This window comes from Podarcis tiliguerta, assembly GCF_965153285.1.
Source record: "Podarcis tiliguerta genome assembly, chromosome: 18".
Lineage (NCBI taxonomy): Eukaryota > Metazoa > Chordata > Lepidosauria > Squamata > Lacertidae > Podarcis > Podarcis tiliguerta.
In genome coordinates this window covers 7,576,645-7,601,804 of record NC_139551.1, presented here as the reverse complement: position 1 = coordinate 7,601,804, position 25,160 = coordinate 7,576,645, and the positions used below count along the sequence as shown (strand labels likewise).

General features: G+C 41.9%; 2 protein-coding genes across 7 annotated transcripts in view; one reads left to right on the top strand and one right to left on the bottom strand.

Annotated features, from left to right (window-relative positions):
* LOC310668321 (vomeronasal type-2 receptor 26-like) overlaps positions 1-17,179 on the bottom strand; it is a 77,602-nt gene extending 60,423 nt beyond the window's left edge. For 2 of the 6 annotated variants that reach the window (XM_083421434.1, XM_083421429.1), the window contains exons 1-2: positions 17,098-17,179; positions 2,361-2,478 (exon numbers count right to left, since the gene is read on the bottom strand). In XM_083421434.1, the coding sequence (XP_083277560.1) occupies positions 2,361-2,369 (9 nt within the window). In that variant the 5' untranslated portion in view covers positions 2,370-2,478; positions 17,098-17,179. Of the gene's footprint in view, positions 1-2,360; positions 2,484-3,642; positions 3,773-3,900; positions 4,082-5,912; positions 6,913-15,563; positions 15,776-17,097 lie in introns of those variants that run through there. The other 4 variants (XM_083421431.1, XM_083421432.1, XM_083421433.1 and 1 more) reach the window with 4 other exon arrangements.
* On the top strand, positions 388-24,495 carry LOC310668623 (vomeronasal type-2 receptor 26-like). Its single transcript, XM_083422035.1, has 7 exons — positions 388-679; positions 13,866-14,306; positions 15,822-16,113; positions 16,405-17,214; positions 21,973-22,200; positions 23,181-23,307; positions 23,576-24,495. The coding sequence occupies exons 2-7, from the start codon at positions 14,080-14,082 to the stop codon at positions 24,472-24,474; spliced, it is 2,583 nt and encodes an 860-aa protein (XP_083278161.1). The 5' UTR covers positions 388-679; positions 13,866-14,079; the 3' UTR covers positions 24,475-24,495.
* The last annotated feature ends 665 nt before the right edge of the window (positions 24,496-25,160 follow it).

Here is a 25,160-nt window from a genome sequence, read left to right as displayed (position 1 = left end):
GAATAAGAACAGACACAGAAATTTTAAGAAATGAGGAATTAGGAACGTTATAGAGATAGAAGGAAGTCATTAACAAATCTGGGAATAAAACCAGAGATTAGACATAAATAAGAAAAGTAAGAGTAGCGAGAGGAAATTGATAAAGTGAAGAAAAAAGACTTCTTGATGGAAATATATGTTTATAGTAATATCGCTGATGGTTTGTTTTTCTTAAAGAACTGTATGTCTTTGGTAAGATTCTTCATTTAACTTTCTTTCTATTTTTTCTATTTCTTGATATTCTTTCTCTTCTTTTCCCCCTTTTCTATTTTCTTTTTGTGTAAAGTGTTTATTTAATTACAGAACAATATGTTTGATTTGCGTATTTTTTAATGTGTAAAGAAAGATCGTAAAAAAACAATCCATCATTTTGTCCTCTGAGTTTAGACATTTCATCATATTCCACCAGTTTCATCAGAAGGGATCGGCTAGAATCAAGCATGTTTTTCTCCAGCTCTGCACCTGCCGCTTGAGCCATTCAAGACTCCAGAAAGTTTTAGTGATGAAACTTATTCCACTTGGAATAATCAAAATTATAGTCATCTCATCTTCTGAAAGCCCAGGAGATATTTCGGGAGATTGCATGAGCCTCGGAAAGCAACATGACAATATTAATTGCGCTGTGTCTGGGAAAGAAAAAGTTGGTGCCGAGAATATTTTCTGTGTTGAAGACAGACTGAGTCAAGACAGAGGGGTGTGCCTGCCTTGTGCTTCCTAGCTCCAAAGGTAGAGTTGAAAACCACCCAGCCTGGCAAAGCCCACCCAGTCTGGTCTTGCAAGAGTCTTTGGGTTCTTCTGCTTCGCCTCCTTGGCAGTAAGAGGAGGAGGAGGCAGAGCCAGAATGAGATCCCTGTTCCTTCTGTTGTTGCTTCTGCTGCTCATGGTGCCCTTTGGAGTCTGCAGGAACCACAAGGCGAAATGCCCCTTGAATCTGGTCAGGGATGAAACGGATGCTCGCAATTACTACTGGCCTGGACACTTTCTCATCAGTGGGATCATATCTCCAAAACGCGTATATAAGGAAATTCCATACGTCTTTTCTCAGACACCCTTGGCCAGGAGTGAGAGGTATATAAAATCATATGTGGATACGTTTCATGGTCCTCCAGTCCTTGTAATGGTTCCTATTTATCAAGGAAAGAGCGCCTTTCTCAGGGCTGGGGAGCCAAGGCTGTCCTCATGTTGCAGGTCTACCCTGCCCTGACCATTGGTCTTGCTGGCTGGGCTGATGGGAGCTGGGGGGTCCACTAAAAGATTCCACCCAAACCTCTCCCATTTCCTTGTTCCCTGGGTCTTCCTTAGTGAAACACTCTCCTACCTATGGATGCACTGAATTTCCCCACCTGCAGGATGCCATGAAACTCAGGCAATTCAAGCTTTGAGCTCTGGAAATTGTCTGAGTTTCATGGCTTCCTGCAGGTGGGGAAATTCAGTGCAAACTTTTGAACCCTGACCAGATTCATTGGCATTCTTGCATTCTTCTATTATATCCTTATAATGATATAATATTATAAATGACCATCAACCAAATGTCGTTAAAGAATGCTATAGTTTTAAAAAATGGATTTTAAAAATCCTACAGGTTAACGTTTGGTGGCTGGAGAGCAGGAAATATGTGCTTTAATTGAAATGATAAATAAAATAATATGAGTCAGGAGACTTTCTTGGTAGTGGAGTCCAAAATGTGAAAAGGAATTATTCCTTTTCTTCACACACACACAGCTGGTCTCATTTCTAACTATTGCAATGGTTGACACAGTAGGTACCTGTTTCCTAACCCAGAGGGTGGCATGAAACTCAAGCCATTTCCAAGCAAATGAGATGAATTATTTTACGTTTATTCTATTTCGATCACAGTTCTCTTTATACAACACAACAGGACAACTACATCTCAGAATGAAAAAATCTCTCTTGAAAATGGGTGGTTTTTTATGAGAGAAGAGCAGGAATGATATGCTTCAAATAAAATGATTATAGAAAATAATACAGACCAGGGGGTGTCCTCATTCAACACTGATGAAAAACATGTGCAAAATTATAGGTTTTACCACGCACTCAAAGCTGCAAGCCACCAGGCCTCATTTCTAAGTAAAAGGGGACTGAGGTATTTGGTGCTTCCCCTCCTTCAATAAAATTTGTCTCTTATCTACCTATAGTCTAGTCCATTGGAAGAAGTCAAAGACCAATGCAGGAAAAGCAGCCTTTGCAGCAACTTCCCAGTATAGCACACATTTTGAGGGCACCTTCATTTCTTACTCATAGAACCACTATATAATAGAATCATAGATTGCAGAGATGGAAGGAACCCGGAGAAATCTCACCTGAAGCATCCATGACACATGGTCACCTTCGGAGGGAGTCTCTTCCACTGTTCAACAGCTCTGTGTGCTGTTTGCATCAAAGCTCCGGTCATGGAGCAGAGATCTCCAAATTTTTATTCTATACTAGACTGTAAATGGTTTGATATTAATGCAATAGGATTAATCAACACATACTAATCTTTTTGGCGCATATAATGTCCCCACCCCCATTAATATGAATACCAGTTTCACTCTTTTTAAAGGATTCATTTATTGCAGAGACACACCTAGGATCTACTGGTACATGTTGTCTTTCCTGTTCACCATCCAAGAGATCAACCAGGATCTCAGGCTCTTACCCAACATCACCCTGGGCTACAACATCTATGAGAACTATTTCGATACAAGGATGACTTCGGACGCCATGCTAGAGCTGCTTGCAGCCAGTGGATGCAATATTCCTAATTATCACTGTGGAGAACAGAATCACCTGCTGGCTGTTCTTGAAAGAAGCAACACTTTCATCTCAAGAGTGATTTCAGCCTTGTCAGGCATCTACAAAATTCCACAGGTAAGTAGTGGGAGAGCATGGAGGGAAAGAGAATTTCAACTGCGTAAAATTCTATTTTCTCTTTGGAGGGGTCAAGAGGGGATATTTTTCAAAATGGGAAAATCCTGAGCTATGGATCCAACATCCCTTATTCAAAACTGAGCCTTCACCAACTTGACACCTCCAGATGTTTCAGACTAAAACTCCCATCAGCCTCAGCCAGCAGAGATTTAGAGAGATATCAATCATTTCAAATGATTAAAATATCTGTTATGCCGATATAAAATAAATTTGCTGATCTTTTGCTTTCCTTGCTAGATCAGTTATGGCTTCACTGCCCAGGTTCTCGAAGGTAAAACCCTGTTCCCTTTTCTCTACCGGATGACTCCCAAAGAGGAAAGTCAGTACCAGGGGATTGTTGAATTGCTCCTGCATTTTGGATGGACGTGGATTGGCCTCTGCACTCCAGACAATGACAGTGGAGAAAGATTTGTGAGCGCTGTGAAACCTCTGATGCTCAGCAAAGGGATCTGCATTGCTTTATCAAAAATTATACCAGAAAATGATATGGGTCAATTTATCAGGCCTGGGGAACCTTTTTTCCTATGGAGACAAGTTGGGGTATTTTTTTACTATGTAACCAATTCAATGGGCATCTTTCTACTCCTGACAATAAACATGGTATATGGGAAGGAAATAGGGGCAAAGGTCTGGATCACAACAGCTTTGTTAGAAATCAGAACTGGCTATTACTTCCCTCCAAATTATTTCCAGCACCTCCATGGTTCTCTGTCCTTTGCAATTCAGACTGGAATAAGGAGCAGCAAAGGTGACAAATATAAAGGGCAGACCGATCTTCAGGATTATTTCAATCAAGCATTTCAGTGTTCATATTCAAAGCATTTGTTGTCTGTGAAACGCAGGATAAGATGCAGAGAGGAGGAGAAACTCGAGCTGTTGCCCCAAGAGGCGCGTGAGGGAGCCCAGTCTATAGACAGCTATGGCACTTACATCCATGTTCAGGCTGTGGCACAGGCCTTGCATGCTTCGCTTTCATCTAGATCCCAGAGGAGGCTGATGGTGGAGGAAGGAGAGCAATGGGGACCCCAAAGGCTACAGCCGTGGCAGGTATTTCCTTCCCCTTTTTGCAACCTGCAGTCCACACAGATGCTGATCTTGACTGGGGATAGACCTGCAAAATATCATAGTTACTATTAGTATTAGTAACAGTAGCATACTGCCCATCATTTCTCTGATGAAAATAGAGACGGCCCATTCCATAATGATAATCTTACTGCTTATACCCAGGGCTTTTTTTCAGAGGGGAACTCGCTGGAACTCAGTTTTGGCACCTCTCAGGTGGGTGCCATTGCCATTCTCAGAGGGAGGTGTTCATGGTGAGTTCCGGCATCTTCTTTTCTAGAATAGCACTGATTATACATCTTCTTCAGTTGCCTCAGCACTCTGGGCAGCTCCCAAAATAAGGAAATTCATATTAAAATATTAAACATTTAAAAATTCCCGATATAGGATTGGACAGCTTGTAGGTTGGATAACTCCACATCCGCCAACATTTCTCCAATGAAAATAGGCACATTCTAAGGAAAAGTGGGAAATTCCAGGATCAAATGAAAAACTGTCTCTAATTCAGGGACATCCCTGGAAAATTGGGGCACTTGCAGGGTCTGTAGTAATAGAAATGGCTGAATAGGAATTCCAGTCTACATGAGATACACGCAGCCCCAAATCCTAAGAGGTTGAAGTGAGTAGGACTGAGATATCCATCTTGGTTTCCCGGTTTCTTAATGCTGGTGCTTTCCGCTGCCATTCCAGCTTCACCCTTTCTTGAGAGAAATCCGGTGTCTGAATACTTCCAGGGGCAGGCTGTGCTTGGATGAGAACTGGGAGCTACCAGGAGACTTTGATATTATGAACTGGGTGATGTTTCCCAATAAGTCTCAGGTCGTTGTGAAAATTGGGAATATAAGGAGAGAGACGTCTGCTGGCATAAAGTTCACCATTAACTCAGAAGCCATTGAGTGGCCCAAGAAATTCAACAAGGTAAGGGGAATGACAGAGAGGGGAGGCTAGGAGATCCTGAATATGTTTTTCCTTAAACAACCACTGAAAAATGACCATATCAGTTTGCCCAATGGTGTCTTGACCGTCAATAACAGCTGCAACCACCACTCCTTCTTTCCACAGCAGCTGAGATAGGAGGGGAATTTGTGGTGCTCACAGAAAGCATAGAGCTCAGAGGTACTCAGAGAAGACACCATCTATTTCCGAGCCAGACTGAGAATTTAAAAATTCTGGACGGAATCTTTGACAGAAAGGACTACGTAGATAAGAAGAAAGGGGAAAACACCTAGGGAAAAGGGAAAATACCTAGTAAAAGTGAACTATTGGGTTTTCATACATGCAGAAGGATGGAAAGTAATTTATTTTAGAAATGATAATTACTGATTTATGGTGGATATTTTAAATTTATGGAGTAAGCTCACTTGTAGATGTTGCAAATGTTAAACTATTGTATGTGTAGGAATTGAGAAGTGCACGGCTGTTGGTGAAGGATGAGAAGTTAAAAAAACAACAACTCTATTGTAAGATAAGGTTAATGTTAAGGAATGGCACATGAACTAGAAATCACTAGGGAAATACATCAGCGACAAGAGGAAACCTTGCATGCCTCAAGAACAAAGTGAGGGAAACCAATATTTTGAAAAGTCATAGTAAATTTGTCTTAATTGGTGATTGAGAGATTATCCGAATCCTGAACTTTGGGGAAATCACATTTCAGACTACATTGCCATTTTCTTTGAAGATTTATTAAGCAGGGAAGCAGGTAAACGGAGAAGAGGAATCAGAGTTCTGTGGCGCAATCCTCAGTTGTCCTGAATTATGAAGAACAAGATATTGTGGTCACCCCAATGGTCAGTGGGGGGTTGAAAGGACCCTGATGAGGGGTCAAAGGCTGCAGTCCAGAGATCCGTTTGAATTCGCTCTATGAGTGAATTACATACCCACAAATACTCCTAACTGTTCCTCTTTGTTGCACCTTCTTGTCTTTCTGGTTAGGCCGTGCCTCGTTCCAGGTGTACAGAAAAATGTCGACCTGGATATGCCAAGGTGGTTCTAGAAGGAAAGCCCATTAGCTGCTATGCTTGTGCTCGGTGTGCGGAAGGGACCTTCTCTGCCCAGGAAGGTGGGTGACGCCAAGGGGGAGGGTATTTCTGGAGAGAGTAAACACAGGGCAGTAATCCAGTCTCAAACACTTTTTGTGAGATTTCTGCAGACATTGGGGAATGTGGATTCTTCCTCGACATTCATAGGATTAATCAACTTTATTACATCCAGAAAGGGCATTGAAAGGAGTGGCCATAAGGAAGAAATCTCTGGGGTGGAAAGTGGGCAGCTGTGAGAGGAATTCCCACAAACAGTCCTTTTTTATTTTTTATACCAAGTCACACCAAAAAGGAAATAATTTTGATATTTATAAAAAAGAATGGACAGGAGATGCAAACCAGCAAATTTTTAATAGCAAAAGCACGAAAAAATATAAAGAATACTTCAGATGAAAATTATTACAATATAATCAATGGACTGTTTTGATCTCACTACTATGAACATTGCATGGAAGCAACAGAGAACTGCATTTAAAATGTCAAGTTAAAGAGCTGTTTCTTCAGGATTAGGCAGGATCCAAAAAAATGCAGTTAACAGAAGTGGAGTGCTCATTGCTACTCAGTTTATCCTAGATCACAATGTTGCTTTACCTATTATAACATTCTTATTTCCTGAGGTCCACCACAGAGTTTTTCAAAACGTAAAAGAGCACAGATCATTAGGGATGTAAGTGATGTTGCCGCCACTCTTTTTCTCTTCCTCAGATGCAGAACATTGCACCAAATGCCCAGAAGATCAGTATCCAAACAAGGACAGAGATCAATGTGTCCCCAAGATTACCACCTTCCTGACTTATGGAGAATATTTGGGAATGGTTTTAGCTTCCGTTGCCCTCTTCTTGTCCTTAACAGCAGGCATTGTGTTGGGAATCTTCATTAAATACAAGGAAACTCCCATAGTCAAAGCCAACAACCGGGACCTCTCCTACATCCTGCTCGTCTCCCTCCTGCTTTCCTTTTGGTCCTCCTTGCTCTTCATCGGGTGCCCAAGGAAAGAGACCTGCCTTCTCCGACAAACGGCCTTCAGCATCATCTTCTCAGTTGCTGTTTCTTCTGTCTTGGCAAAGACCATCACGGTGGTGCTGGCCTTCCTGGCCACAAAGCCCGGGAACAGAGTGAGGAGATGGCTGGGCAAGAGTCTGGCCAACTCCATTGTCATTTCCTGTTCTGGGGGGCAAGTTCTCATCTGCACCATCTGGCTGGGCTCTTCTCCCCCATTCCCAGAGCCGGACATGCACTCCCAGCTGGGAGAGATCATCCTGCAATGCAACGAAGGGTCTGTGGCCATGTTTTACATTGCCCTCGGCTACATGGGCTTCTTGGCTGCCACCTGCTTCACAGTGGCTTTCCTAGCCAGGAAGCTGCCCGGTTCCTTCAACGAAGCCAAGCTGATCACCTTCAGCATGCTGGTCTTCTGCAGTGTTTGGGTGTCTTTTGTGCCCACCTACCTGAGCACCAAGGGCAAGTACATGGTGGCCGTGCAGATCTTCTCTATATTGGCCTCCAGTGCTGGGCTTCTGGGCTGCATCTTCCTTCCCAAGTGCTACATTCTTGTGCTGAGGCCTCATCTGAACACAAAGGAGCACCTGACAACCAGACATTAAGGGGACATATGATTCTTAAAACATTCCATGTTCCTGATGTCCAGAAGTACATAAATGAAACACACCTGCTTATTCATGTTGCTCCTTCTCTACCTCTGAAAGAGATTATGTTCATTCTTAGCCCAAATTTTATGTAGTCCTGTTCACATGAACCGTAAGATGGGAGGAAATGTTTTCCTACCCTGCTTTGCCAAGGATTACAATGAGTCTTGATGTACTGCCCGTAATTTGTAAACTATTATCTTTTAAAATTTTTGTCTTTTGGGAACTTATATTTATCTCACAACAAGATAGTCTAGAGGGAGATAGGAGTTCGGTTTTTTAGTCTTTTTGCTTTGTTATTAACCATATCAATTCTGATATTCAACAATACTTTCTAGTTATGTCATTTCTAGATATTCAAATGCCTGTGCTCCATTTTCTACCGGTATGCTGAATCATTCAGAAGTTCCCTTCACATCATTTCATTTTCCTAAACTTTGTATGTTAATAAATTGAGAAAATCATTTAAATTATCTTCCGTAGTCTCCGGGTTTAATTTCTCTATTGTGTAAGCTCTGCTCCCTGTTCCAAAGAGTAGCAACTGACCTTAGCCATGCCTTGACTGGAGTCCAATTGATTTTATTGCGTTGTCCAGGATATGACACATTGTGCACTGATGTTGAGTGGATCACCAGATTACGAGTGAGCCAGCAACAAGTTCAGCATTGGAGGGAATCAATGAGATGATGCCAGATAGTTGGATTCCCTGCCTGCCAAACCTTTTAAGAGGAGTCATCTTATGCTCAGTCAGGAAGGAAGAGCGAGAGGCCTCCTCCTCCAACTCAGGTTCCTCCCATTCAGGTCCCCATTTATAGAGCAAAACCAAGATCAGATGATCAAGTAAAAATAATTGATAGAACAGCCACTGGTAAAGCATTTAGATTCATTTGCTAAGATTGCGATCAATATGTGTTGTGGAGTTGGGAAAACAGGGGCAAGATGGCGGCTGTAACAACTTCTCCTTCATGAACCCTCTGGATTACAAACCTTTTATAGCCTTTTATAGCCGTCTTTTTAGCTGTTTTTATTAGACTTTTAAATTATTTTACCTCTGTTAGAAGTTTTAATCGTTTTACTTCTATGGTTGGCCAATATACGTATCAACAAGGATATTCAAACCTTCTGCTGATTAGTAACGCCGCCTTGAAGATTGGGTTACGCTGAGCAGTGGAGGAGGAGTAGCAGAGGAGTTGCGGCCATAAAAGATAAGTTCTCTTTTGTCTCCGTTTACCTCTACTTTGAACCTCCGTAGTCAGTGAGACAGCGACAAATGGGTCATGGCAAGCGACCAAGATCTGCAGAGAAAGGTTGTTCACCTCCAAGAGCAAAGCAGTCAAAGCTTGAATCTCCCCCACCATCTACTAACAATAACAGCAAAACGGAGCAAGTAACTGTTTCTGCGGTCGAAACATACAACCGCTTCTGGCCTCTGTATGATCAAGGAGAGTTGGAAAAGCTAGCTGATTTAGCGGGGGATGGAAGCCCTGCCTGCCAAACCTTTTAAGAGGAGGCATCTTATGCTCAGTCAGGAAGGAAGAGCGAGAGGCCTCCTCCTCCAACTCAGGTTCCTCCCATTCAGGTCCCCATTTATAGAGCAAAACCAAGATCAGATGGGAAGTCAAAATAACTGACAGAACAGCCACTGGTAAAGCATTTAGATTCATTAGCTAAGATTGCATCCTACTTAGACTTTCATCTCTCCGGACTAGTGGAAAGCTTACTAAACACTTATTCTTATAGCCATTCAACCTGTAGCAATCCAATGAAGGCTCCTATATAAATTTAAGAATTAAGGTCCCGAGAAAGCTGACTGGGGGGTTATTTATGTATGCAACCACAGCAGCTAGAACTTTATATGCACAGAAGTGGAAAGAGGGAGGATTCGTTTATGAAACTGGGGGAATATGCTGAAATGGTGAAATTACCTGCTAAACTAAGAGGACATGAGGATGAATCTTTTCAGGAAGAATGGAGACCATTGATATCTTATTTGTCAAACTATCATCCATTCATGAAGTCAAAGGCAGGATTTGAAATATAAGCAGTGGATTACTGAAATACGACATTGGGGCTTTGATAATAAAAACGTGTTTTTTAAAACATCTGATAAAAAGAAGTAATAAAAACAAACATAGAGAAGGGGGTGGGGACTCAAGAAGAAATTGTGTGGGGGGGTTGTTTTTTTGTTTTAAACTGTATGCGAAGACAAGTGATTGGAATATCTGTGGAGACTTAATAATAATAATTATTTTTTAAATGTAGTAAAGAAAGCATTCACCCAGATTCTTAGGAAGTTGAGGTAATTTGATTCTGTTTTATTATTTTAACTTTTGGAAGGCCTCCTCCTCCAACTCAGGTTCCTCCCATTCAGGTCCCCATTTATAGAGCAAAACCAAGATCAGATGGGCAAGTGAAAATAATTGACAGAACAGCCACTGATGAAGCATTTAGAATAGGTTAATTAGCCAAGATTGCATCCTACTTAAACTTTCAACACTTCAAATTGGTGGTAAGCTCATTAAGCTCTCAGTCTTATAGTAATTCAACCTGTAGAATTCCAATGAAGGGTGCAATATAAAATTAATAAATAAAGGTCCTGAGAAAGCTAACTAGTTTATGTATGTATGCAGCCACAGCAGCTAGAACTTTATATGCACAGAAATGGGAAAAGTTCCCCACCAAAGAGGAATGGCTTATGAAACTGGGGGAATATGCTGAAGTGGTGAAATTACCATCTAAAATGACCATCCAACATGATGGATTGTTTAAGGAAGAATGGAGACCATGGATATATTATCTGTCAAACCATCATCCATACATGAAGTCAAAGGCAGAGAATTATTGAAATACAACATCGGGGCTTACATAATAAAATCATATATATTTTAAAACATCTGATAAAAAAGAGTAATAAAAACAAACATCGAGAAAGGAGAGGTGGGGAGTCAAGAAGAAATTATGTATTTATTTTTACAAATTGTATAAGAAGAAAGGTGTATTGGAATATCTATGGAGAGTTTATTTTAAAAATTGTTTTAAAAAATATATTTTTATTAAGGATCCACCCAGATTCTTAGGAAGTTGAGGTAATTTGAGTCTGTTTTATTATTTTAACTTTTTGTATGTTCTGAAGTAAGTTTGAAAACTTTTTTATGATTGTCCTGCCTTATCTTTACGTAAAGCGCTTTGGGAGTTATTGGCCTAACCCTGTGGTACGTGGATTTTATGAAACAGATGAAATGAGTAAGTAAGTAAGAAGTAAATATTAATAAACAAATGGATAAAGAATAATAAAACTGCTAGAATGCTAGCCTGGTGCAACGGGCTTGGCGCCTCAATCTGCCTGCTCTTTCTTACATATAATGCCCCCACCTCACTGAACCACCCTTAAAACCAATGCTAACTATCCCAGAGTATTCTGTGGGGGACCTAGGTGTGGGGAATAACCAGTGAGCTGGAGTCTCAAGCAGATGTTTTTAAAATAACAATAAAGATTTGTTTTAAAACAAGGTAGTATAATACAAGTGGAGAAACTTAGGTTACTTCAATAATAATACGCTAGTTCAATTCATTTTCACAGGTTTCAGCTTTATAGTTTGGTTCCTTTCTAAGGCGGTACTTTCCTTCAGGTAAAGGTAAAGTGACCCCTAACAGTGAAGTCCAGTCGCAGACGACTCTGGGGTTGCGGCGCTCATCTTGCTTGGCCGAGGGAGCCAGCGTTTGTCCGCAGGTCATGTGGCCAGCATGACTAAGCTGCTTCTGGCGGTCCAGATTCTGTTTTATTATTTTAACTTTTGGAATGTTCTAAAGTAAGACTGTAAACTTTGTTATGATCATCCTGACTTATCTTGACGTAAAGCGCTCTAGGGGTGATTGGCCAAAACAGTCCATGGATTTTTTGAAAGATTAAATAATTAAGTAAGAAAGTAAAAAAATATTTATAAATAAATACGTAAAGAATAATAAAGCTGCTAGAATGCTAGCCTGGCTTCTGCACAGACAATTTGTTTATGAGTAGAGATGTTTCTTTTCCGTCACACCTGGCTTCTGCACACGCAATTGTTTACAAGTAGAGAAGTTTCTGCTCAAAGACGAGGAGCAAGTTGGCTCCATGTGCAACAGAAGCTCTCCTTCCGCAGAACATGTCGAAGGGGAAGGGAGAGTCGAAAGTTCAGAGCAACCTTTCTCCCCTCAACCAACCCCTGAGAGCTCCCCTCTGTTGGAGAAGCCTTTCAAAGATGGGGTGGAAATTCACTTGAAGTGGCTTTGAAGCCACCAAGGCGCTTCTTCCCTTCCGGGGGAGAACCAGAAGGGAGCGGCAGGAATCAAGCAGCCCAGACCCACCCAAAGTGGCCAGAGGATGGGCTTGAGAAAACCCTCCCCATCGCAGGCTCCACCAGTCTCTGTCTCTAGCAGCCTCTAGGAAACAAGATCCCACCACCATGTGTCCCGTTCACAGTAATGAGGATGGTATTTCTCCGCATTCTCCATTGGTTGATTTTTATTTCTTCATTTCTTGAATCTATATACTGCCCTATCCCAGAGGCCTCAGGGTTGTTCACAGAACAAAATCAAAATATAAAACCACAATATATATAATCAAAATAAAAACAGCAACCCAATAACACGCTCCACGCCCCCCCCAAAGAAGACTGTCCGACCTCTCCTTCAAAACCTCCAAGGAAAGAGAGTCCATGGTCGGATCCAGCTTCAAGTCTCTTCCTTGGTCCTTGTAAGCAAAGTTCAAATCAAACTTCCAATTCCCAAAAACACCCCTTGACTTCTGTCCATCATGTTTTTCTCCCGCTCTGCACCTGCTGCTTGAGCCAGTCAAGAATCCAGAAAGTTAGTGTGATGAAACTTATATCTGGAATTAGCCAAACTAAGAGAATCAATAAGAAATCATTCAGGAAAAAGAATGGGATGTTTATTAAAATTATATGATGAAATATGTTTCCCATGATTACTCTTGGTGGAGCATAGATTAAATTCCAGAGAGTTAAGAGAATGGTCTTTTGTAGAATAAGAACAGACACAGAAATTTTAAGAAATGAGGAATTAGGAACCTTATAGAAATAGAAGGAAGTCATTAACAAATCAGGGAATAAAACCAGAGATTAGACATAAATAAGAAAAGTAAGAGAAGCGAGAGGAAATTGATAAGGTGAAGATAAAAGGACTTCTTGATGGAAATATATGTTTATAGTAATGTCGCTGATGGTTTGTATTTCTTAAAAAACTGTATGTATTTGATAAGATTCTTCATTTACCGTATTTTTCGCCCCATAGGACGTACCGGCCCATAGGACGCACCATGTTTTTTGGGGGGGAAATAAAGGGAAAAAAAATTATTTCCCGCTCAGGCGCTTGTGGGGCCGGGAGCGGGGAGAAGCGCTCTTCTCCCCGCCGCCCGCCTTCAGATCAGGTCCAGGGACAGGGGGAAGACACGCTGCGCCTCCCCGCTGTCCCCGGATCTTGCGGGGCTGGCGGCGGGGAGAAGCACGCATCTCCCCGCCGTCAGCCTCTAAACCACATAGGGAGACAGTGGGATGGCAGCGTTCCGCCTCCCCGCTGTCCCCCAACCTTGTGGGGCTGGCGCTGCGGCTCTCCTGAAGCCTGCACTCGCCCCATAGGACCCACACACATTTCCCTTTCATTTTTGGAGGGAAAAAGTGTGTCCTATAGGGCGAAAAATACGGTAACTTTCTTTCTGTTTTTTCTATTTCTTGATATTCTTTCTCTTCTTTTCCCCCTTTCTTTCCTATTTTCTATTTTCTCTTTGTGTAAAGTGTTTCTTTCATTACAGAACAATATGTTTGATTTGCCTATTTTTTAATGTGTAAAGAAAGATCGTAAAAAAAACATTCCATCATTTTGTCCTCTGAGTTTAGACATGTCATCATATTCCACCAGTTTCATCAGAAGGGATCGGCTAGAATCAAGTATGTTTTTCTCCAGCTCTGCACCTGCCGCTTGAGCCATTCAAGACTCCAGAAAGTTTTTGTGATGAAACTTATTCCACTTGGAATAATCAAAATTATAGTCATCTCATCTTCTGAAACCTCAGGAGATATTTCAGGAGATTGCATAAGCCTTGGAAACCAACATGGCAATATTAATTGCGCTGTGTCTGGGAAAGAAAAAGTTGGTGCCGAGAATATTTCCTGTGTTGGAGACAGACTGAGACAAGATGCAGAGCTGGTGACAGAGGGGTGTGCCTGCCTTGTGCTTCCTAGTTCCGAAGGTAGAGTTGAAAACCACACAGCCTGGCAAAGCCCACCCAGTCTGGTCTTGCAGGAGTCTTTGGGTTCTTCTGCTTTGCCTCCTTGGCAGTAAGAGGAGGAGGAGGCAGAGCCAGAATGAGATCCCTGCTCCTTCTGTTGCAGCTTCTGCTGCTCACGATGCCCTTTGGAGTCTGCGGGAACTACAAGGCGAAATGCCCCTTGAATCTGGTCAGGGATGAAACGGATGCTCGCAATTACTACCGGCCTGGACACTTTCTCATCAGTGGGATCATCTCTCCAAAATGCTTATATAAGGAAACGCCATACGTCTTTTCTCAGACACCCTTCGCCAGGAGTGAGAGGTATATAATATCATATGTGGGTGGGCTTCATGGTCCTCCAGTCCTTGTAATGGTTTCTATTTATCAAGGAAAGAGCGCCTTTCACAGGGCTGGGGAGCCAAGGCTGTCCTCATGTTGCAGGTCTACCCTGCCTTGACCATTGGTCTTGTTGGCTGGGCTGATGGGAGCTGGGGGTCCACTAAAAGATTCCACCCAAACCTCTCCCATTTCCTTGTTCCCTGGGTCTTCCTTAGTGAAACACTCTCCTACCTATGGATGCACGGAATTTCCCCACCTGCAGGATGCCATGAAACTCAGGCAATTCAACCTTTGAGCTCTGGAAATTGTCTGAGTTTCATGGCTTCCTGAAGGTGGGGAAATTCAGTGCAAACTTTTGAACCCTGACCAGATTCATTGGCATTCTTGCATTCTTCTATTATATCCTTATAATGATATAATATTATAAATGACCATCAACCAAATGTCGTTAAAGAATGCTATAGTTTTAAAAATGGATTTTTGAAATCCTACAGGTTAACGTTTGGTGGCTGGAGAGCAGGAAATATGTGCTTTAATTGAAATGATAAATAAAATAATATGAGTCAGAAGACTTCCTTGTTAGTGGAGTCCAAAATGTGAAAAGGAATTATTCCTTTTCTCCACACACACACAACTGGTCTCATTTTTAACGATTGCAATGGTTGACACAGTAGGTACCTGTTTCCTAACCCAGAGGGTGGCATGAAACTCAAGCAATTTCCAAGCAAATGAGATTAATTATTTTACGTTTATTCTATTTCGATCACAGTTCTCTTTATACAACACAACAGGACACCTACGTCTCAGAATGAAAAAATCTCTTTTGAAAATGGGTGAATTTTTATGCGAGAAGAGCAGGAATGATATGCTTCAAATAAAATGATTATATAAAAGAATACAGACCAGGGGGTGTCCTCATTGTTGGAGTCACTGATGAAAAACATGTGCAAAATTATAGGTTTTACCACACACTCAAAGCTGCAAGCCACCAGGCCTCATTTCTAAGTAAAAGGGGACTGAGGTATTTGGTGCTTCCCCTCCTTCAATAAAATTTGTCTCTTATCTACCTATAGTCTAGCCCATTGGAAGAAGTCAAAGACCAATGCAGGAAAAGCAGCCTTTGCAGCAACTTCCCAGTATAGCACACATTTTGAGGGGCGCCTTCATTTCTTACTCATAGAACCACAGTAGAATAGAATCATAGATTATAGAGAAGGAAGGAACCCGGAGGAATCTCACTTGAAGCATCCATGACACATGGTCACCTTCGGAGGGAGTCTCTTCCACTGTTGAACAGCTCTGTGTGCTGTTTGCATCAAAGCTCCAGTCATGGAGCAGAGATCTCCAAATTTTTATTCTATACTAGACTGTAAATGGTTTGATATTAATGCAATAGGATTAATCAATACAGACTAATCTTTTTGGCTCATATAATGTCCCCACCCCCATTAATATGAATGCCAGTTTCACTCTTTTTAAACGATTCATTTCTTGCAGAAACACACCTAGGATCTACTGGTACATGTTGTCTTTCCTGTTCACCATTCAAGAGATCAACCAGGATCTCAGGCTCTTACCCAACATCACCCTGGGCTACAACATCTATGAGAACTATTTCGATGCAAGGATGACTTCGGACGCCATGCTAGAGCTGCTTGCAAGCAGTGGATGCAATATTCCCAATTATCACTGTGGAGAACAGAATCACCTGCTGGCTGTTCTTGAAGGAGGCAATACTGTCATCTCAAGAGTGATTTCAGCCTTGTCAGGCATCTACAAAATCCCACAGGTAAGTAGTGGGAGAGCATGGAAGCACAGAGAATTTCAACTGCATAAAATTCTACTTTCTCTTTGGATAGGTCAAGCAGGGATTTTTTTAAAATGGGAAAATCCTGAGCTATGGCGCCAACATCCCTTTTTCAAAACTGAGCCTTCACCAGCTTGACACCTCCAGATGTTTCCGACTAAAACTCCCATCAGCCTCAGCCAGCAGAGATTTAGATATCAGGCATTTCATATGATTTAATACCCATTATGCTGAAAGTAAAATAAATTGCTGATCTTTTGCTTTCCTTGCTAGATCAGTTATGGCTTCACTGCCCAGGTTCTTGAAGGTAAAACCCTGTTCCCTTTTGTCTACCGGATGACTCCCAAAGAGGAAAGTCAGTACCAGGGGATTGTTGAATTGCTCCTGCATTTTGGATGGACGTGGATTGGCCTCTTCACTCCAGACAATGACAATGGAGAAAGATTTGTGAGCGCTGTGAAACCTCTGATGCTCAGCAAAGGGATCTGCATTGCTTTAGCAAAAAGAGTACCAGAAAATGATGTGAATCAATTTATCAGGCCTGGGGAACCTTTTTTCCTATGGAGACAAGTTGGGGTATTTGTTTCCTATATAACCAATGCAGTGGCTATAATACTACTCATGGTAATACACGATATGTATGAGAAGGAAATAGGGGCAAAAGTCTGGATCACAACAGCTTTGCTAGAAATCAGAATTGGCTTTTACATCCCTCCAACTTTATTCCAGCATCTCCATGGTTCTCTGTCCTTTGCAATTCAGACCAGAATAAGGAGCAGCAAAGGTGACAAATATAAATGGCAGACCAATCTTGGGAATTATTTCAATCAAGCATTTCAGTGTTCATATTCAAAGCATCTGTTGTCCGTGAAAGGCAGGGTAAGATGCAGAGAGGAGGAGAAACCGCAGCCATTGCCCCAAGAGGAGCGTGAGATAGCCCTGTCTTATGACAGGTATGGCATTTACATCAATGTTCAAGCTGTGGCTCAGGCCTTGCATGCTTCGCTTTCATCTAGATCCCAGAGGAGGCTGATGGTGGAGGAAGGAGAGCAATGGGGACCCCAAAGGCTACAGCCGTGGCAGGTATTTCCTTCCCCTTTTTGCAACCTGCAGTCCACACAGATGCTGATCTTGACTGTGGATAGACCTGCAAAATAACATAGTTACTATTAGTATTAGTAATAGTAGCATACAGCCCAACATTTCTCTGATGAAAATAGAACCATCCCATTCCATAATGATAATCTTACTGTTTATAGCCAGAACTTTTTTCAGGGGGGAACTCGCTGGAACTCAGTTCTGGCACCTCTCAGGTGGGTGCCATTGCCATTCTCACAGGGAGGTGTTCATGGTGAGTTCCGGCAGCTTTTTTGCTAGAAATATATCACTGTTTGTACCCCACACATCTTTTTGGGTTGCCTCAGCACTCTGGGCAGCTCCCAACATAAAGAAATTAATACTAAAATATTAAACATATTCAAAATATTATATTAAGTCTATATCCCTCAATATTTCTCCAAAGAAAATAGGGACATTCTAAGGAAAAGTGGGACATTCCTTTTTTAAAAAATAATAATATATTTTTATTATTTTCTTTCTTAAACAATATTTTCAGCAATACAATAAGAAACACAGAAACTTTTTGCTCTGCCGAGCATATGACTTCCTTTCAGCAGGTTTTCCGCTTTCAAGTCCTGTCTCACAATTTGGTTCTTTAGCTTCCATTGTCCACATTGTAGATATATTTCAATCCTGCTAGTGTCTTCAAATTTTTACAATTATTATTCAAATACACAATAAATTTACACCAATCCCTTTGAAATTTTTGATCATCCTGTTCTCAAATCCTGCAGGTTAGTTTGGCCAGTTCTGCGAAGTCCATCATCTTTGCCTGCCACTATCCTCTTATCCACACTTAATATGTCATTAACTTGATGATCTTGCAGCCACCCTGTAAGAAAAACCTTCAATTTGATCATATGGTTTAAGTTTAAAACCTTTCTCGGTTTCCATCAAAGTGCCTTTATATGTGGCCCATCTTCCCTCCGTATTTAATTTTTTTACCGTCAGTACCTCAATAGGTGAGATCCACCATGGTGTTTTCCTTTCTAATAGGTTTTTATTTCTTTCCCACACTTCATAGATTGACCTTCTAATCACATGGTTCAGGAAACCTCTATGAATTTTCACTTTGTCATACCAAAGATAAGAATGCCACCCAAATCTGTTATCATAACCTTCCAGATCTAAAATATCTGTATTCTCCATCGTTATCCATTCCTTTAACCAACAGAGACAGGACGCCTCATAATAGAGTTTCAAATCTGGCATGGCGTATCCACCTCTTTCTTTTTTAATCTATTAACAATTTATATTTTATCCTTGGCTATTCTCCTGCCAGATGAATCTCGATACTACTTTTTGCCACTCTTTAAATTGACCTGTCCTTTGGACACTGGAATTGTTTGAAACAGGAATAACATCTTGGGTAATACATTCATTTTTACCACTGATATTCTACCAGAAAATGACAACTTTAATCTGCTCCATATTTCCAAGTCCCTCTTGATTTCCTTCCATGTGGATTCATAATTATCATTAAATAAATTAATATTTTTGGTATTAACCAAATTCCAATATATTTCACTTCCTTTTACAACCATAATTTCTGATCTACATTGCAATTCATCTATCTCTTCTATGACCATATTCTTCACTAACATTTTAGTTTTACCTTTATTGAGCTTAAATCCTGCTCTTGCCCAAATTCCTCAATTTTCACCAGCGCTTCTTGTATGCTAGTGTGTGGATAATCCAATGTTAAGAGCAAATCATCTGCAAAGGCTTTTAATTTATACTCCTTTACTCCAATCTTTATCCCTCTCACGTCTGACAATTCTCTCAAATTCTTAGTTAATACCTCCAGGACCGTGATAAATATCAATGGTGACAACGGGCACCCCTGTCTAGTGCCTTTAGTTTGTTGTTTAGTCATTCAGTTGTGTCCGACTCTTCGTGACCCCATGAACCAGAGCACGCCAGGCACTCCTGTCTTCCACTGCCACCCGCAGTTTGGTCAGATTCATGTTTGTAGCTTCAAGAACACTGTCCCACCATCTCATCCTCTGTCGTCCCCTTCTCCTTGTGCCCTCCATCTTTCCCAACATCAGGGTCTTTTCCAGTGAGTCTTCTCTTCTCATGAGGTGGCCAAAGAACTGGAGCCTCAGCTTCAGGATCTGTCCTTCCAGTGAGCACTCAGGGCTGATTTCCTTAAGAATGGATGCATTTGATCTTCTTGCAGTCCATGGGACTCTCAAGAGTTTCCTCCAGCACCATAATTCAAAAGCGTCAATTCTTCAGCGATCAGCCTTCTTTATGGTCCAGCTCTCACTTCCATATATCACTCCTGGGAAAACCATAGCTTTTACTATACGGGCCTTTGTTGGCAAGGTGATATCTCTACTTTTTAAAATGCTGTCTAGGTTTGTCATTGCTTTCCTCCCAAGAAGCAGGCGTCTCTTAATTTCGTGGCTGCTGTCACCATCTGCAGTGATCATGGAGCCCAAGAAAGTAAAATCTCTCACTGCCTCCATTTCCTCCCCTTCTATTTGCCAGGAGGTGATGGGACCAGTGGCCATGATCTTTGTTTTTTTGATGTTGAGCTTCAGACCATATTTTGCGCTCTCCTCTTTCACCCTCAATAAAAGGTTTTTTAATTCCTCCTCACTTTCTGCCATCAAGGTTGTGTCATCTGCTTATCTAAGGTTGTTGATATTTCTTCCAGCAATCTTAATTCCGGCTAGGGATTCATCCAGCCCAGCCTTTCGCATGATGAATTCTGCATATAAGTTAAATAAGCAGGGAGACAAAATACAGCCTTGTCGTACTCCTTTCCCAATTTTGAACCAATCAGTTGTTCCATATCCAGTTCTAACTGTAGCTTCTTGTCCCACATAGAGATTTCTCAGGAGACAGATGAGGTGATCAGGCATCCATATCTTTCTGGTATAATTCCTCTGTGTATTCTTGCCACCTCTTCTTGATGTCTTCTGCTTCTGTTAGGTCCTTACCACTTTTGTCCTTTATTATGGTAATCTTTGAACGAAATGTTCCTTTCATATCTCCAATTTTCTTGAACAGATCTCTGGTTCTTCCCATTCTGTTGTTTTCCTCTATTTCTTTGCATTGCTCATTTAAGAAGGCCTTCTTGTCTCTCCTTGCTATTTTTTGGAATTCTGCATTCAATTTCCTGTATCTTTCTCTATCTCCCTCGCATTTTGCTTGCCTTCTCTCCTCCGCTATTTGTAAGGCCTCATTGGACAGCCACTTTGCTTTCTTGCATTTCCTTTTCATTGGGATGGTTTTCGTTGCTGCCTCCTGTATAATGTTTCGAGCCTCCATCCATAGTTCTTCAGGCACTCTGTCCAGCAAATCTAAATCCTTAAACCTGTTCCTCACTTCCACTGTGTATTCATTAGGGATTTGGTTTAGATTGTATCTTACCGGCCCAGTGGTTTTTCCTACTTTCTTCAGTTTAAGCTTGAATTTTGCTATAAGAAGCTGATGATCTGAGCCACAGTCAGCTCCAGGTCTTGTTTTTGCTGACTGTATAGAGCTTCTCTATCTTTGGCTGCAGAGAATATAATCAATCTGATTTCGATGCTGCCCATCTGGTGATGTCCATGTGTAGAGTCGTCTCTTGTGTTGTTGGAAAAGAGTGTTTGTGATGACCAGCTTGTTATCTTGACAGAACTCTATTAGCCTTTGCCCTGCTTCGTTTTGAATTCCAAGACCAAATTTGCCAGTTGTTCCTTTTATCTCTTGATTCCCTACTTTAGCATTCCGATCCCCTATAATGAGAAGAACATCCTTCTTTGGTGTCACTTCTATAAGGTGTTGTAAGTCTTCATAGAATTGGTCGATTTCAGTTTCTTCAGCACCAGTAGTTGGTGCATAAACTTGGATTATTGTTATGTTAAAAGGTCTACCTTGGATTCGTATCGAGATCATTCTATCATTTTTGAGATTGCATCCCAGTACAGCTTTCACCACTCTTTTGTTGACTATGAGGGCCACTCCATTTCTTTTGCGGGTTTCTTGCCCACAGTAGTAGATATGATGGTCATCAGAACTGAATTCGCCCATTCCCGTCCATTTTAATTCACTGATGCCCAGGATGTCAATATTTATTCTTGCCATCTCATTTTTTACCACATCCAACTTACCCAGGTTCATGGTTCTTACATTCCAGGTTCCTATGCAATATTTTTCTTTACAGCATTGGACTTTCCTTTCGCTTCAATGCATATCCGCAACTGAGCGTCCTTTTGGCTTTGGCCCAGCCGCTTCATCAGCTCTGGATCTACTTGTACTTGTCCTCCGCTCTTCCCCAGTAGCATGTTGGACACCTTCCGACCTGAGGGGCTCATCTTCCAGCGTCATAACTTTTATATGCCTGTTGTCTTTGTCCATGGAGTTTTCTTGGCAGGGATACTGGAGTGGCTTGCCGATTCCTGCTCCAGGTGGATCACGTTTGGTCAAAACTCTCCACTATGACCTGTCCATCTTGGGTGGCCCTCTACAGCATAGCTCATAGCTTCTCTGAGTTCTTCAATCCCCTTCGCCACGGCAAGGCAGTGATCCATGAAGGGGGTGCCTTTAGTTATATCAAACTTATCAGTCAAAGTGTTGTTCACTATCAATTTCACCTTTTGCTCTTTTTTATTTGATCCCAGAATGTCCCACTTTTCCAAAGTGAAAAAGGAAAAGTGGGAGTAGGACTGAGATATCCATCTTGGCTTCCCGTTTTCTTAATGCTGGTGTTTTCCCCTGCCATTCCAGCTTCACCCTTTCTTGAGAGAAATCCGGTGTCTGAATACTTCCAGAGGCAGGCTGTGCTTGGATGAAAACTGGGAGCTGCCAGCGGACTACAGTATTTTGAACTGGGCGATGTCTCCCAATAAGTCAGGTGACCTTGTGGAAATTGGGAATATAAGGAGAGAGACGTCTGCTGGCACAAAGTTCACCATTAACCCAGAAGCCATTGAGTGGAACAAGAAATTCAATAACGTAGGGTAAATCACAAAGGGAGAAGGCTAGGAGATGCTTATTATGTTTTTCCTTAAACCGCTGAAAAATGACCATATCCGGTTGACCAACGGTGTCTTGACCGTCAATAACAGCTGCAACCACCACTCCTTCTTTCCACAGCAGCTGAGATAGGAGGGGAATTTGGGATGATCACAGAAAGCATAGAGCCCAGAGGTCCTATTTCCAAGCCAGACTGAGAATTTAAGAATTCTGGACAGAATCTTTAACCGAATGGACTATGTAGATAAGAAGAAAAGGGAAAGCCCCTAGTAAAAGTGAACTATTGGGTTTTCATACATGCAGAAGGATGGAAAGTAATTTATTTTAGAAATGATAATTACTGATTTATTGTGGATTTTTTAAATTCGTGGAGTAAGCTCACTTGTAGATGTTGCAAATGTTAAGCTATTGTATGTGCAGGAATTGAGAAGTGCACTGTTGGTGAATGATTATTTTTTTAAAAAAAAAAAAAACCCTATTGTAAAGTAAGGTTAACGTTAAGAAATGGCATGAAAACTGGAAATAACTAGGGAAGTACATCAGCGACAAGAGGAAACCTTGCATGCCTCAAGAACAGAGTGAGGGAAACCAATATTTGGAAAAGTCATATTAAATGTGTCTCAATTAGAGGTTGAGAGATTTTCAGAATCCTGAAATTTGGGGAAATCACATTTCAGACTCCATTGCCATTTTCTTTGAAGATTTATTAAGCAGGGAAGCAGGTAAACGGAGAAGAGGAATCAGAGTTCTGTGGCGCAAACCTCAGTTGTCCTGGACGAATTATGAAGAACAAGATATTCTTGTCGCCCCAATGGTCAGTGGGGGGTTGAAAGGACCCTGATGAGGGATCAAAGGCTGCAGTCCAGAGATCCATTTCAATTCACTCTATGAGTGAATTACATACCCACAAATACTCCTAACTGTTCCTCTTTCTTGCACCTTCTTGTCTTTCTGGTTAGGCCGTGCCTCGTTCCAGGTGTACAGAAAGATGTCGACCTGGATATGCCAAGGCGGTTCTAGAAGGAAAGCCCGTTTGCTGCTATGCTTGTGCTCGGTGTGCGGAAGGGACCTTCTCCGCCCAGGAAGGTGGGTGACTCCAAGGGGGAAGGTATTTCTGGAGAGAGTAAACACAGGGCAGTAATCCAGTCTCAAACACTTTTTGTGAGATTTCTGCAGACATTGGGGAATGTGGCTCCTTCCTCAACTTCTTTACAATCACCTTCATTACATCCTGGAAGAGAGTTGAAAGGAATGACCATAAGGAAGAAATCTCTAGGATTTCTTCAAAATGTAATCGAGTTCAGATCATTAGGGATGTAAGTGATGTTGCAGCCACTCTTTTTCTCTCCCTCAGATGCAGAACATTGCACCAAATGCCCAGAAGATCACCATTCAAACAAGGACAGAGATCAATGTGTCCCCAAGATTACCACCTTCCTGACTTATGGAGAATATTTGGGAATGGTGTTAGCTTCCGTTGCCCTCTTCTTGTCCTTAACAGCAGGCATTGTGTTGGGAATCTTCATTAAATACAAGGAAACTCCCATAGTCAAAGCCAACAACCGGGACCTCTCCTACATCCTGCTCGTCTCCCTCCTGCTTTCCTTTCTGTCCTCCTTCCTCTTCATCGGGCGCCCAAGGAAAGAGACCTGCCTTCTCCGACAAACGGCCTTCAGCATCATCTTCTCAGTTGCTGTTTCTTCTGTCTTGGCAAAGACCATCACGGTGGTGCTGGCCTTCCTGGCCACAAAGCCCGGGAACAGAGTGAGAAGATGGCTGGGCAAGAGTCTGGCCAACTCCATTGTCATCTCCTGTTCTGGGGGGCAAGTTCTCATCTGCACCATCTGGCTGGGCTCTTCTCCCCCATTCCCAGAGCTGGATATGCGCTCCCAGGTGGGAGAGATCATCCTGCAATGCAATGAAGGGTCTGTGTCCATGTTTTACGTTGCCCTCGGCTACCTGGGCTTCTTGGCTGCCACCTGCTTCACGGTGGCTTTCCTAGCCAGGAAGCTGCCCGGCTCCTTCAACGAAGCCAAGCTGATCACGTTCAGCATGCTGGTCTTCTGCAGTGTTTGGGTGTCTTTTGTGCCCACCTACCTGAGCACCAAGGGCAAGTACATGGTGGCCGTGCAGATCTTCTCTATGTTGGCCTCCAGTGCTGGGCTTCTGGGCTGCATCTTCCTTCCCAAGTGCTACATTATTGTGCTGAGGCCTGATCTGAACACAAAGGAGCACCTGACAACCAGAAATTAAGGGGACATCTGATTCTTAAAACATTCCATGTTCCTCACAACAAGATAGTCTAGAGGGAGATAGGAGTTAGGTTTTTTAGTCTTTTTGCTTTGCTATTAACCATATCAATTCTGATATTCAACAATACTTTCTAGTTATGTCATTTCTAGATATTCAAATGCCTGTGCTCCATTTTCTACCGGTATGCTGAATCATTCAGAAGTTCACTTCACATCATTTCATTCTCCTAAACTTTGTATATTAATAAATTGAGAAATTCATTTAAGTTCTCCTCCGTAGTCTGCTGGTTTAATTTCTGTATTGTGTAAGCTCTGCTCCCTGTTCCAAAGAGAAGCAACTGACCTTAGCCAAGCCTTGACTGGAGTAGAATGGATTTTATTGCGTTGTCCAGGATATGACACATTGTGCACTGATGTTGAGTGGATCACCAGATTACGAGTGAGCCAGCAACAAGTTTAGCATTGGAGGGAATCAATGAGATGATGCCATAATTGTATTCCCTGCCTGCCAAACCTTTTAAGAGGAGGCATCTTATGCTCAGTCAGGAAGGAAGAGCGAGAGGCCTCCTCCTCCAACTCAGGTTCCTCCCATTCAGGTCCCCATTTATAGAGCAAAACCAAGATCAGATGATCAAGTAAAAATAATTGACAGAACAGCCACTGGTAAAGCATTTAGATTCATTAGCT

Coding starts and splice junctions, on each gene's coding strand:
- LOC310668623 (XM_083422035.1), top strand. CDS start 14,080: ATGAGATCCCTGCTCCTTCTGTTGCAGCTTCTGCTGCTCACGATGCCC. Junction 14,307..15,821: donor CCCTTCGCCAGGAGTGAGAG/GTATATAATATC, acceptor CATTTCTTGCAG/AAACACACCTAGGATCTACT. Junction 22,201..23,180: donor GGAACAAGAAATTCAATAAC/GTAGGGTAAATC, acceptor CTTTCTGGTTAG/GCCGTGCCTCGTTCCAGGTG.